Source organism: Amblyraja radiata, chromosome 2 (genome assembly GCF_010909765.2).
Source record: "Amblyraja radiata isolate CabotCenter1 chromosome 2, sAmbRad1.1.pri, whole genome shotgun sequence".
Classification (NCBI taxonomy): Eukaryota; Metazoa; Chordata; class Chondrichthyes; order Rajiformes; family Rajidae; genus Amblyraja; species Amblyraja radiata.
The window spans coordinates 136,213,709-136,225,961 of record NC_045957.1 but is presented as its reverse complement, the minus strand read 5'-3'; the positions used below and the strand labels follow the sequence as shown (position 1 = coordinate 136,225,961).

The 12,253-nt window shown below is 44.2% G+C and overlaps 1 protein-coding gene across 1 annotated transcript in view; it reads left to right on the top strand.

Moving 5' to 3' along the window:
• Positions 1 to 12,253, top strand: part of wrnip1 (WRN helicase interacting protein 1) — a 53,817-nt gene that overhangs the window by 33,017 nt on the left and 8,547 nt on the right. Inside the window, exons 6-7 of the mRNA XM_033016318.1 lie at positions 11,204 to 11,436; positions 11,861 to 12,016. Coding sequence (XP_032872209.1) covers positions 11,204 to 11,436; positions 11,861 to 12,016 — 389 coding nt within the window. The remainder of the gene's footprint in view (positions 1 to 11,203; positions 11,437 to 11,860; positions 12,017 to 12,253) is intronic.

The window sequence follows — 12,253 nt, the reverse complement described above, 5'->3', positions numbered from 1 at the left end:
AAGCCTTTTTGACCACCTTATCTACCTGCAACTTGACCTTCATGGAACCATGCACCTGTACTCATAGACAAAGATCTTAGAGCAGAGCAAGATAGGCTACTCCTGCGAAATACAATGGGCTGACGTGTAGTACGCTACGGAGGGGATCCTGGGCATTTTTCACCGCCCATTTTAGTAACTGGAGCCTACCTGACTCGACCCGACTCGCAGTGTAATCAATGTTGCGGGGCAACAGTTTGTGTGTGTGATATAGGGTTAGGTTCATAATTCTGTCAGTTCATACTTCTTGTCAAGAATAAAATTTGATTCTGGTAATTGTCTTTTTTAATGTTTTTTAAATCATTTATTTTTAAATGGCTCACAAGCAGTGTTTGAATTGATTTTGTAGTAACCGGAACCGACCCGACTCACAGGGTGATTGACATTGCGGGGGAACAGTTTTTGTGTGTGATATAGGGTTAGATTCATAATTCTGTTAGTTCATACTTCTGTTAATTCTTGTTAAAGAATAAAATGTTTATAAACACACATACATGAATGTGATATAAATGTATATAATCATATAACACACACAATTATATTTCTTCTGATCCAATAATTAACTTTATTTCAGACTAGACAAGGGACATTAAATAAGAAACATTGTAAACCTCCCCGCAACTTCACACACACTAGGCCTTACCCCACCCCCCAACCCTCCCCCCCCCCCCCCCCCCCCACCTCCCCCGGCACTCCCTCGCATGCCCCCACACTACAATGTCTCCCCCCCTCCTATGCCCCTCTCCCCCGGGCCCCACACCCCCTCTCCCCGCTGCCCCGGGCCCCACACTCCCTCTCCCCGCTGCCCCGGACCCCTTCACCCCGCTGCCCCGGGCCACTCACTCCCTCTCCCCACTGCCCCGGGCCCCACACTCCCTCTCCCCGCTGCCCCGGACCCCTTCACCCCGCTGCCCCGGGCCCCACACTCCCTCTCCCCGCTGCCCCGGGCCCCTTCACCCTGCTGCCCCAGACCCCTTCACCCCGCTGCCCCGGGCCCCACACTCCCTCTCCCCGCTGCCCAGGACCCCTTCACCCCGCTGCCCCGGGCCGCACACTCCCTCTCCCTGGGCCGCACACTCCCTCGCCCCGCTGCCCCGGACCCCTTCACCCTGCTGCCCCGGGCTGCACACTCCCTCTCCCCGCTGCGGAAACAAAGATCTCTTTGGCCGGAAGCAAGATGGCGGAACAAGATGGCGGAGCAAGAAGGCGGAACAAGATGGCGGGGGCTGGTTGCTAAAATGGGTCCTATAATCACCCATGAATCTGCCCATGAGCGTACTACGCGTTTCCGTGAGAGTAACCCATCTTGCTCTGCTCTAAGATCTTTGCTCCTAGATCCCTCTGCTCCACAACACTACCCAGAGGCCTACCATTTACTGTGTAGATCCTGCCCTTGTTCGACGTCCCAAAATACAACACCTCATACTTCTCTGTATTAAATTCTATCAACCATACCTCTGCCCACCTAGCAATCGTTCACAACCATCTTCACTATCTGCAAAACCACTAACTTTTGTATCATCAGCAAACTTGCTAATCTTGCCCTGTATGTTCTCATCCAAATATATTAAGTATGTTCTCATCCATTTATTAAGTAACTAGAAATTGAAAGTTTAAGACCATGTATGGCTTATTATGGATTTATTCCATTTTAGATTTTAACTCATTTTGAGTGAATACTTTAAATAAAGGAGATCTTGTGTGATGTTGCCAGGATCCGAGGGTCTGAGCTATACGGAGAGGTTGAATAGGCTCCACTCCTTGGAGTGCAGGAGAATGAGGGGTGATCTCAGGTGTATAAAATCATGAGAGGAATAGATCGGGTAGATGCATAGAGTCTCTTTCCCAGAGTAAGGGAATCGAGGACCAGAGGACATGGGTTCAAGGTGAAGGGGAAAAGATTTAATAGGAATCTGAAGGGTAAAGCACTTAATTCACCTATACATAGAAGTTTATAAGAAACTGGGATACTATTCATTCCATTGTACATGTGAGGTTGTTAAACTTCTAGCACTCAGTTCAGTGAAGCAATGTCCCCTTGGACTGACATGCTGCTCCGCAGAATATCTCTCTGGAAAACCTCCTGACCGAAAGCTGCATTCCCTACTAACCGAAGCTGATAACTGGACAGTTCTCCTGTCCACCACCTCTTCCACGAAAATCTCCTTAAAAGCTTTGTGCACATTCTATGGTAGTTAATCCATTGCTTCAACACACATGATCTGTACCAATTGTGAAATACACTCTCCTCAAGAAATGCACTGTCCTCATCTGCACAAATAAATATGGGGTAACTACAAATTATGATTTGTGCCCCTATTTAATCAATTTCCCATCCATTCCATCTCAGATACTCAGATACTAAAGGATACAAAGGACATTTATTATCATTTACACCAATTGGTGTAGTGAAATTTGACTTGCCATTGCAGCACACAAATAAAGTAAGACACAACATCAAATAATTTAACAGTAAACATAAAAACATAAACATAGATTCCTTCCAAAAATAATTTCCTTCTCGCTTAATGCATTTTTAAAATTTACTGTGAACTTTATGTAAATTTAATACCTACATTGAAAGCTTACATCACATTTAAAGCATTGTCCGTGTTCCAATGCACACCAGAGGTTGCAAAACAAAACTTTCTTTAGCCGAGCAGACAATCTGACTATGCCTTGGAGCCAACTAAAGTTTCAGACTTGTCCTTGGACTGTTGGGTATGGTATCAGTTGTGAATCAGCAAGAGATTTTGTAGAAACACAGCTGTTCGTGTTCATTTACCAGAACAGGAATTTGGATATTCTCCCGTTCAAAAACATGTTGACTGCATGACAAGTTCAGCTGCCCTGCTAAAAAGGTTCAGCTTTATGACGCTCCAAGCTCTTTCCTTTCCATTGGAATTTATCAACTGCAAGATAAGCAAAGTGTTGTAATCAAATATGAATTGTGGTCGATGAACTGAAGGTATGTAAATGGCATGAGGATGCCTTCATTTAGTGTACAGGAATGTAGAAAGTAATATTGCCAAAACCAGTAACACTTAATAGTGTTCATAAGACATTCCTCTGTCCTTTTATTAGCAGCATATTAATCCAATTAAACATTGGATGAAACTCCAGCATTACCAATTGGCTCTGAGTATTCAGGCATGAAGAAACAATACTGATCGAGCTCATAGAGTCATACAGTGTGGAAACGGGCCCTTCAGCCCAACTTGCCACACTGGCCAACATATATATATAATCATATAATCATATAACAATTACAGCACGGAAACAGGCCATCTCGACCCTTCTAGTCCATGCCTAACACTTATTCTCCCCTAGTCCCATCTACCTGCACTCAGACCATAACCCTCCATTCCTTTCCCGTCCATATAACTATCCAATTTATTTTTAAATGATGAAAACGAACCTGCATCCACCACCTTCACTGGAAGCTCATTCCACACAGCCACCACTCTCTGAGTAAAGAAGTTCCCCTTCATGTTACCCCTAAACTTCAGTCCCTTAATTCTCAAGTCATGTCCCCTTGTTTGAATCTTCCCTACTCTCAGTGGGAAAAGCTTATCCACGTCAACTCTGTCTATCCCTCTCATCATTTTAAAGACCTCTATCAAGTCCCCCCTTAACCTTCTGCGCTCCAAAGAATAAAGCCCTAACTTGTTCAACCTTTCTCTGTAACTTAGTTGCTGAAACCCAGGCAACATTCTAGTAAATCTCCTCTGTACTATCTCTATTTTGTTGACATCCTTCCTATAATTAGGCGACCAAAATTGTACACCATACTCCAGAATTGGCCTCACCAATGCCTTGTACAATTTTAACATTACATCCCAACTTCTATACTCAATGCTCTGATTTATAAAGGCCAGCACACCAAAAGCTTTCTTTACCACCCTATCTACATGAGATTCCACTTTCAGGGAACTGTGCACAGTTATTCCCAGATCCCTCTGTTCTCCTGCATTCTTCAATTCCCTACCGTTTACCATGTACGTCCTATTTTGATTTGTCCTGCCAAGATGTAGCACCTCACACTTATCAGCATTAAACTCCATCTGCCATCTTTCAGCCCACTCTTCCAACTGGCATAAATCTCTCTGTAGACTTTGAAAATCTACTTGTCCCAGCTACACTCGTCCCACCTGCCTGCGTTTGGCCCATATCTCTCCAAACCTGTCATACACTGTCTAACTGTTTCTTACACATTGTGGTAGTCCTTGCCTCAACTACCTCCTCTGGCAGCTTGTTCCATACACCCACAACTCTTTGTGTGAAAATGTTACCCCTCGGATTCCTATTAAATCTTTTCCCCTTCACCTTGAACCTATGCCCTCTGGTCCTCGACTCCCTTACTCTGGGAAAGAGACTCTATGCATCTACCCGATCTATTCCTCTCATGATTTTATACACCTGAGATCACCCCTCATTCGCCTGCACTCCAAGGAATGGAGCCTATTCAACCTCTCCGTATAGCTCAGACCCTCGAGTCCTGGCAACATCTTCATAAATGTACCCTTTCAAGTTTAACATCTGTCTTATAACATGGTGCCTAGATTGTGAACACAATACTCTAAATGCGGCCTCACCAACGTCTTATATAACTGCAACATGACGTCCCAACTTCTGTACTCAATATTCTGACTGATGAAGGCCAATGTGTCAAAAGTCTTTTTGAACTATGTACCTGCATTCGTAGATCCCGCTGCTCTACAATACTCCTTAGAGCCCTACCATTCACGGTGTAAACTGTATGCTAAATTCTAAGTAGACCAAACTAATATCCTTAGATTAACTGGTATTTCCATAGCTAAAGCTTTGAGGATATTTTTGCATTTCATCTATTGTATTGGCTATATGCTGATGCCACACCTGAAATGGAAATAATCAGTGTTATCCCATTGATGAGATAAGATGTAATAAGCAGGGCTTGAAATTAACGGTTGCCCGGGTGCCATTGACCACTCAAAGTGCCGCCGGGCAACCTAAACACTTTTTGCCCGGCTTGGCAACCAGTTACTGGTTTGTACCGAAGATAGACACAAAAAACTGGAGTAACTCCGCGGGTCAGGCAGCATCTCTGCAGAAAAGGAACGTGACATCTTGTGTTGGCGGTGACGGCTGTATTGTGTGGGAAAGATACTAGGTGCGGGGTGACGAAGGGTCGCAGCGAATGACGGCCCCCGAACAGCGACAGCGGCTCCATCTCCTCCTCCGGCCCCCCCCCCCCCCCCCGCCATGATAAGGGCGGCTGCCTGCAAACCCGCTAACGGCGCATTTTCAAAACAAACCCTCCCGCACGCCGAGGCCGGGAGGAGGGAGGGAGGGGGAGGCCTCGGCGTGCGGGGCGGTTTGTTTTGAAAGTGCGCCGTTAACGGGTTTGCAGGCAGCGGCCCTTATCATGGCGGGCGGGGGGCCGGAGGAGGAGGAGATGGACCTGCTGTCGCTGTTCAGGGGCCGTCATATTACAAGCTCAATACTTGCCACCTGTGAGTGTGGAGGAGGATGAAAGACCGTACAATATGGCATCATGTGCAGCACAGACATTGTGGGCCAAAGAGTCTTTCTTCTGCTGCACATTAGATTAGATTAGACAGAATTTATTTGCCACACAACCAGGGTCGGTGGAATTTGGGTTGTCAGCAGCGATACAATAATAAAGAACACACAACCACAATAAAAATGTAACACAAACATCCACCACAGCATTCATCACTGGTGGAAGGCACAAAATTTGGCCAGTCCTCCTCCATTTCCCCCCTGTGGACAGGACCAGAGTCCAGAGTCAGTCCAGGATCGGCTCTTCCTCACCGGAGACCGCGGCTTTAAGTTGTTGTAGGCCGCAGGCCGGCGGTCGAGATTTAAAGTCCCCGCCGCAGCCAGAAGCACCGTAGACTGCAGGGCCGGCGGTCGAAGCTCCCCTCCAGGGGTGATGGTAAGTCCATGCCGGCCCCGCGGTAGAAGTTGGCCACGGGCCGGCAGTGATGGCTTCTTCTTCGCCCGGGTCCCCCACGAGGGATCCTGGGCTGTAGACGCCGCACCAGCTGGAGCTCTGCAGACCGCGGCTTCAGGCTGCGACTTCAGGCTGCCGGCTGCCCCGGGCCAGCGAAACGGAGCGCTCCCCTCCAGCGAGCCCCAGCGAGGGCTCACCCGCTTCGCAACGAGAGTCCACGCTGTGCCCGCCGCTGAAGCCCCGGGCGCGTCTCCGGGAAAGGCCGCGCCAATCCTTGATGTTAGGCCACGGGGGAGGCGACCTGGAAAAAGTCGCCACTCCATGGAGGAGGCGACCAAAGCGGTTTCCCCCTTGCGCCCCCACACCACCCCCCACACAAAACACACGAAGGAACATTAAGCACATACTTTAAAACATACTAAAAAATAAAAAAAAGTTGAAATGTCTACGTTCTACAAATGTCACATGTTCTAGGTTCTAATATAATATTCTAATATTGACTAAAATAATTGCATCAATGCTGGACAAGTTTTCAGATTCACTGCAATAATGGGCAACATGCATTCCTGTGGGAATGGGGAAATGGTTGGCAAAGGCTCAAGGGATGTGATCATTAAAATGCTAAGATTTGTACAGAAGCTCTGCTCAATTTATTAATACTGACACCCATTATATATCACTTGGTCCTACAACAGAGAGGAAGTTGTGTTGTGCTGTCTGACTCCTGATTGGTTGGATTGTTGGTTGGCGTGAGATGGGAGTGGTTTTGTTTTATGTGCTTCTTGTGCCATGTCAAATACATGAGGATCAATTCAACATTACAACCCTATTCCAGTTAATAAGCCCCAATCAATTGACTTCCTAATGATTTTGCATTCTGGAGAGAGAAGCTTCGACTAGTTAGACCAAGGGTTCCCAACCTGGGGTAAATTTGCCCGCAGGGGGTAAATTTCACCTACCCAGGGGGTAAATTTGTTGATTCTGGATTTGTATATCCTGGTCCTGAAAGAAGAATTTAGGGAGTTAGGTAGAGAGTTAAGGAGAAGGACTGGAAAGGTAACAATCTCAGGATTACTGCCTGTGCCACGCGACAGTGAGAGTAGGAATGGAGCGAGGTGGAGGATAAATGCGTGGATGAGGGACTGGTGCAGTGGGTATGGATTCAAGTTTCTGGATCACTGGGACCTCTTTTGGGGAAGGTGCGACCTGTACAGAAAGGACGGGTTGCACTTGAACTCAAGGGGGACCAATATCCTGGCGGGGAGATTTGCAAAGGCTACTGGGGAGACTTTAAACTAGTATGGTTGGGGGGAGGGACTCAAATTGGGAAAGCTAGCAGTCAGTGTGTGAAGCAGGGGGCAGAGAATGGTAGCACTCTGACCCAAAACGTAGGGGAGAGAGAAGAAAAAGAAAATAATCAGAGAATAAGAGAGGGTGGGTTTCTTAAATGTGTATATTTTAATGCTAGGAGCATTGTAAGAAAAGTGGATGAACTTAGAGCCTGGATTGACACCTGGAAGTGTGATGTTGTGGCGATCAGTGAAACATGGTTGCAGGAGGGCTGTGATTGGAAACTAAATATTCCAGGATTTCGTTGCTTCAGGTGTGATAGAATTGGAGGGGCAAGAGGTGGAGGTGTTGCATTGCTTATCAGGGAAGATATTACAGCAGTGCTTTGGCAGGATAGATTAGAGGGCTCGTCTAGGGAGGCTATTTGGGTGGAACTGAGAAATGGGAAAGGGGTAGCAACACTTATAGGGGTGTATTATAGACCGCCAAATGGGGAGCGAGAATTGGAAGAGCAAATATGTAAGGAGATTGCAGATATTAGTAGTAAACACAAGGTAGTGATTGTGGGAGATTTCAATTTTCCACACATAGACTGGGAAACACATTCTGTAAATGGGCTGGATGGGTTGGAGTTTGTAAAATGTGTGCAGGATAGTTTTTTGCAACAATACATAGAAGTACCTACTAGAGAAGGGGCGGTACTGGACCTCCTGTTAGGAAATGAGATGGGTCAGGTGGCAGAGGTATGCGTTGGGGAACAGTTCGGGTCCAGTGATCACAATACCATTAGTTTCAATATAATTATGGAGAGGGACAAAACTGGACCTAGGGTTGAGATTTTTGATTGGAGAAAGGCTAACTTTGAGGAGATGCGAAAGGATTTAAAAGGAGTAAATTGGGACAGTTTGTTTTATGGGAAAGATGTGGAAGAGAAATGGAGGACATTTAAAGGTGAAATTTTAAGAGTACAGAATCTTTATGTCCCTGTTCGGTTGAAAGGAAATCGTAAAAATTGTAAAGAGCCATGGTTTTCAAGGGAAATTGGACACTTGGTTCGGAAAAAGAGGGATATCTACAATAGTTATAGGCAGCATGGAGTAAATGAGGTGCTTGAGGAGTATAAAGAATGTAAAAAGAATCTTAAGAAAGAAATTAGAAAAGCTAAAAGAAGATATGAGGTTGCTTTGGCAAGTACGGTAAAAGTAAATCCGAAGGGTTTCTACCGCTATATTAATAGCAAAAGGATAACGAGGGATAAAATTGGTCCATTAGAGAGTCAGAGTGGCCAACTATCTGCAGAGCCAAAAGAGATGGGGAGATATTGAACAGTTTCTTTTCTTCGGTATTCACCAAGGAGAAGGATATTGAATTATGTGAGGTAAGGGAAACAAGTAGAGTAGCTATGGAAACTATGAGGATCAAAGAAGAGGAAGTACTGACACTTCTGAGAAATATAAAAGTGGATAAGTCTCCAGGTCCGGACAGGATATTCCCTAGGACATTGAGGGAAGTTAGTGGAGAAATAGCAGGGGCTATGGCAGAAATATTTCAAATGTCATTAGAAACGGGAATAGTGCCGGAGGATTGGCGTACTGCGCATGTTGTTCCATTGTTTAAAAAGGGGTCTAAGAGTAAACCTAGTAATTATAGACCTATTAGTTTGACGTCAGTGGTGGGCAAATTAATGGAAAGAATACTTAGAGATAATATATATAAGCATCTGGATAAACAGGGTCTGATTAGGAACAGTCAACATGGATTTGTGCCTGGAAGGTCATGTTTAACTAATCTTCTTGAATTTTTTGAAGATGTTACTCGGGAAATTGATGAGGGTAAAGCAGTGGATGTTGTGTATATGGACTTCAGTAAGGCCTTTGACAAGGTTCCTCATGGAAGGTTGGTTAAGAAGGTTCAATGGTTGGGTATTAATGGTGGAGTAGCAAGATGGATTCAACAGTGGCTGAATGGGCGATGCCAGAGAGTAATGGTGGATGGTTGTTTGTCAGGTTGGAGGCCAGTGACGAGTGGGGTGCCACAGGGATCTGTGTTGGGTCCACTGTTGTTTGTCATGTACATCAATGATCTGGACGATGGTGTGGTAAATTGGATTAGTAAGTATGCAGATGATACTAAGATAGGTGGGGTTGCGGGTAATGAAGAAGAGTTTCAAAGTCTACAGAGAGATTTATGCCAGTTGGAAGAGTGGGCTGAAAGATGGCAGATGGAGTTTAATGCTGATAAGTGTGAGGTGCTACATCTTGGCAGGACAAATCAAAATAGGACGTACATGGTAAATGGTAGGGAATTGAAGAATGTAGGTGAACAGAGGGATCTGGGAATAACTGTGCACAGTTCCATGAAAGTGGAATCTCATGTAGATAGGGTGGTAAAGAAAGCTTTTGGTGTGCTGGCCTTTATAAATCAGAGCATTGAGTATAGAAGTTGGGATGTAATGTTAAAATTGTACAAGGCATTGGTGAGGCCAATTCTGGAGTATGGTGTACAATTTTGGTCGCCTAATTATAGGAAGGATGTCAACAAAATAGAGAGAGTACAGAGGAGATTTACTAGAATGTTGCCTGGGTTTCAGCAACTAAGTTACAGAGAAAGGTTGAACAAGTTAGGGCTTTATTCTTTGGAGCGCAGAAGGTTAAGGGGGGACTTGATAGAGGTTTTTAAAATGATGAGAGGGATAGACAGAGTTGACGTGGAAAAGCTTTTCCCACTGAGAGTAGGGAAGATTCAAACAAGGGGACATGACTTGAGAATTAAGGGACTGAAGTTTAGGGGTAACATGAGGGGGAACTTCTTTACTCAGAGAGTGGTAGCTGTGTGGAATGAGCTTCCAGTGAAGGTGGTGGAGGCAGGTTCGTTTTTATCATTTAAAATAAATTGGATAGTTATATGGATGGGAAAGGAATGGAGGGTTATGGTCTGAGCGCAGGTATATGGGACTAGGGGAGATTATGTGTTCGGCACGGACTAGAGGGGTCGAGATGGCCTGTTTCCGTGCTGTAATTGTTATATGGTTTATATGGTATATATTTTTTCTCATTGACAACTATGTTTGGTTCTGGTATACTGGTATCTGTTCATCATTAGCTGTTCATAAATAAGTGAAATAACATTGTTATGTGCTATTAAAGTTGCCAGGAGTAAACAGGACAAAAAAGGTTGGGAACCCCTGAGTTAGATGAACGATATTTAATTGTCGTCTTGAATCTTGTTTGACTGCAACGGTTCTTTCTAAGCGAAGAAGTAGGCAGGAAATGGAGAGCTTAGTAACAGTGTCAAAACATCAACCTCTCCCTCATTGTTAACAACTGGTGATATGTATGTCCATCTCTGTGTTGGTAGCTTGTTTATCAGTGGTGTGATGATGAAGATATCTTTGCTTCTTTCAACATCGCTGATGCCTATTTTACAATTTATATACACAATATACACATTATAATTAAGAATTGGGTTCCTTGTTGATATGTGAAAGGAAAGTTGGTCTTCGTACAACAAGCTCAAAATTGCTGGAAAACCTGATTATGTCACTAATTTTCACTGTGCTGTTTTTGTCATCTTTATGCCAATTGATTACTAGAGGTCCTACAATACAATAATGACTAAATTGGTTGCAATATGCTTTGGCATCTCCTGAAAGTATGCTGATATAAAAGAAGATGGACACAAAAAGTAACTCGGCTGAACTAGTTCTTCTGAAGAAGGGTCTTGACCCGAAACATCACCCATTCCTTTTCTTCAGAGATGCTGCCTGTCCCGCTGAGTTACTCCAGCATCTTGTGTCTATCTTCGGTTTAAACCAGCATCTGCAGTTCCTTCCTACTGATATAAAGGAAGGTCTTTATTTTAAAAGCTTGCTAAGAATGGGATGACATTCCTTGAATTTTCACATTTGCTTTTCAGAGTTCAGATTTCTATTGAACGTGAAGCCGTGCAGAGCATTGCTTACCTTTGTGACGGTGATGCGAGGGTAGCTTTAAATGGACTTCATCTTGCAATTCAAGCAAGAATTGCAGAAGTTAAAAAGCCACTGAGCAACAATGGGCAGCAAAATACTCCAATAAAGAACATTGTTATTAAAGAAACGCATATAAAGGAAGGACTTCAAAGGTCACATTTACTGTATGATCGAGCAGGTAAATTCATTTATTGAAAACATTTTCTAGTTCAGTCATCTCACATTTTACGTGTGTTTGATTTATGCATTTTGAAATAACATGCTTGTTCCTTTAAAACCAAAGTGTCATTTACAAGCTCGTATTTTTTGAATTACACGCTCAAATTTACTGCTGATAAGGTAGTCACATATATGTTTGATTTACACGTATTTGAATTACGCGCTGCATTTCAAGCACATAACCCCCGCGTTTAACGCAAGATGCCTGTATACTAGTAGTGTGTATTTCTGAAGTAGTAATTCCAGCAGAGCAGGAATAATTCAGCACCGATGGGACTTTGGTAGAGCCACACTATGAGATGCTTGCCATTTAAATAGCAGTCAAGATAAATAGTACGAAAGTCACTCCGTCAATCATCATGTGATACTTGTTTACCTGCAAGGTGAGGAACACTATAACTGTATATCGGCATTGCACAAAACCATGCGGGCCTCGGATGAGAAGTCTGCCCTGTACTGGCTAGCCAGGATGCTGGAGGGTGGTGAGGATCCACTGTATGTTGCACGGAGACTGATACGATTTGCCAGTGAAGATATAGGTAAGAATAGCAGTACATTATCTGACGGTGCCAAATTAAAATTTTAGAACGTTTATTATCTGAATAGTCAATTAAATATGTTGTCCTTCATATGGACTGCTTCTGTTTTACTTCTGTTTCACTTCTACTTAAATTATAATGAGAGCAGTGCTGGGGTTCACAAACTAGTTGCTGGTGGCCAGCTAGGTTAGATCCTAGTTCTGACTAATTTATAACAGAGCTGCAATTTTAGTGTTA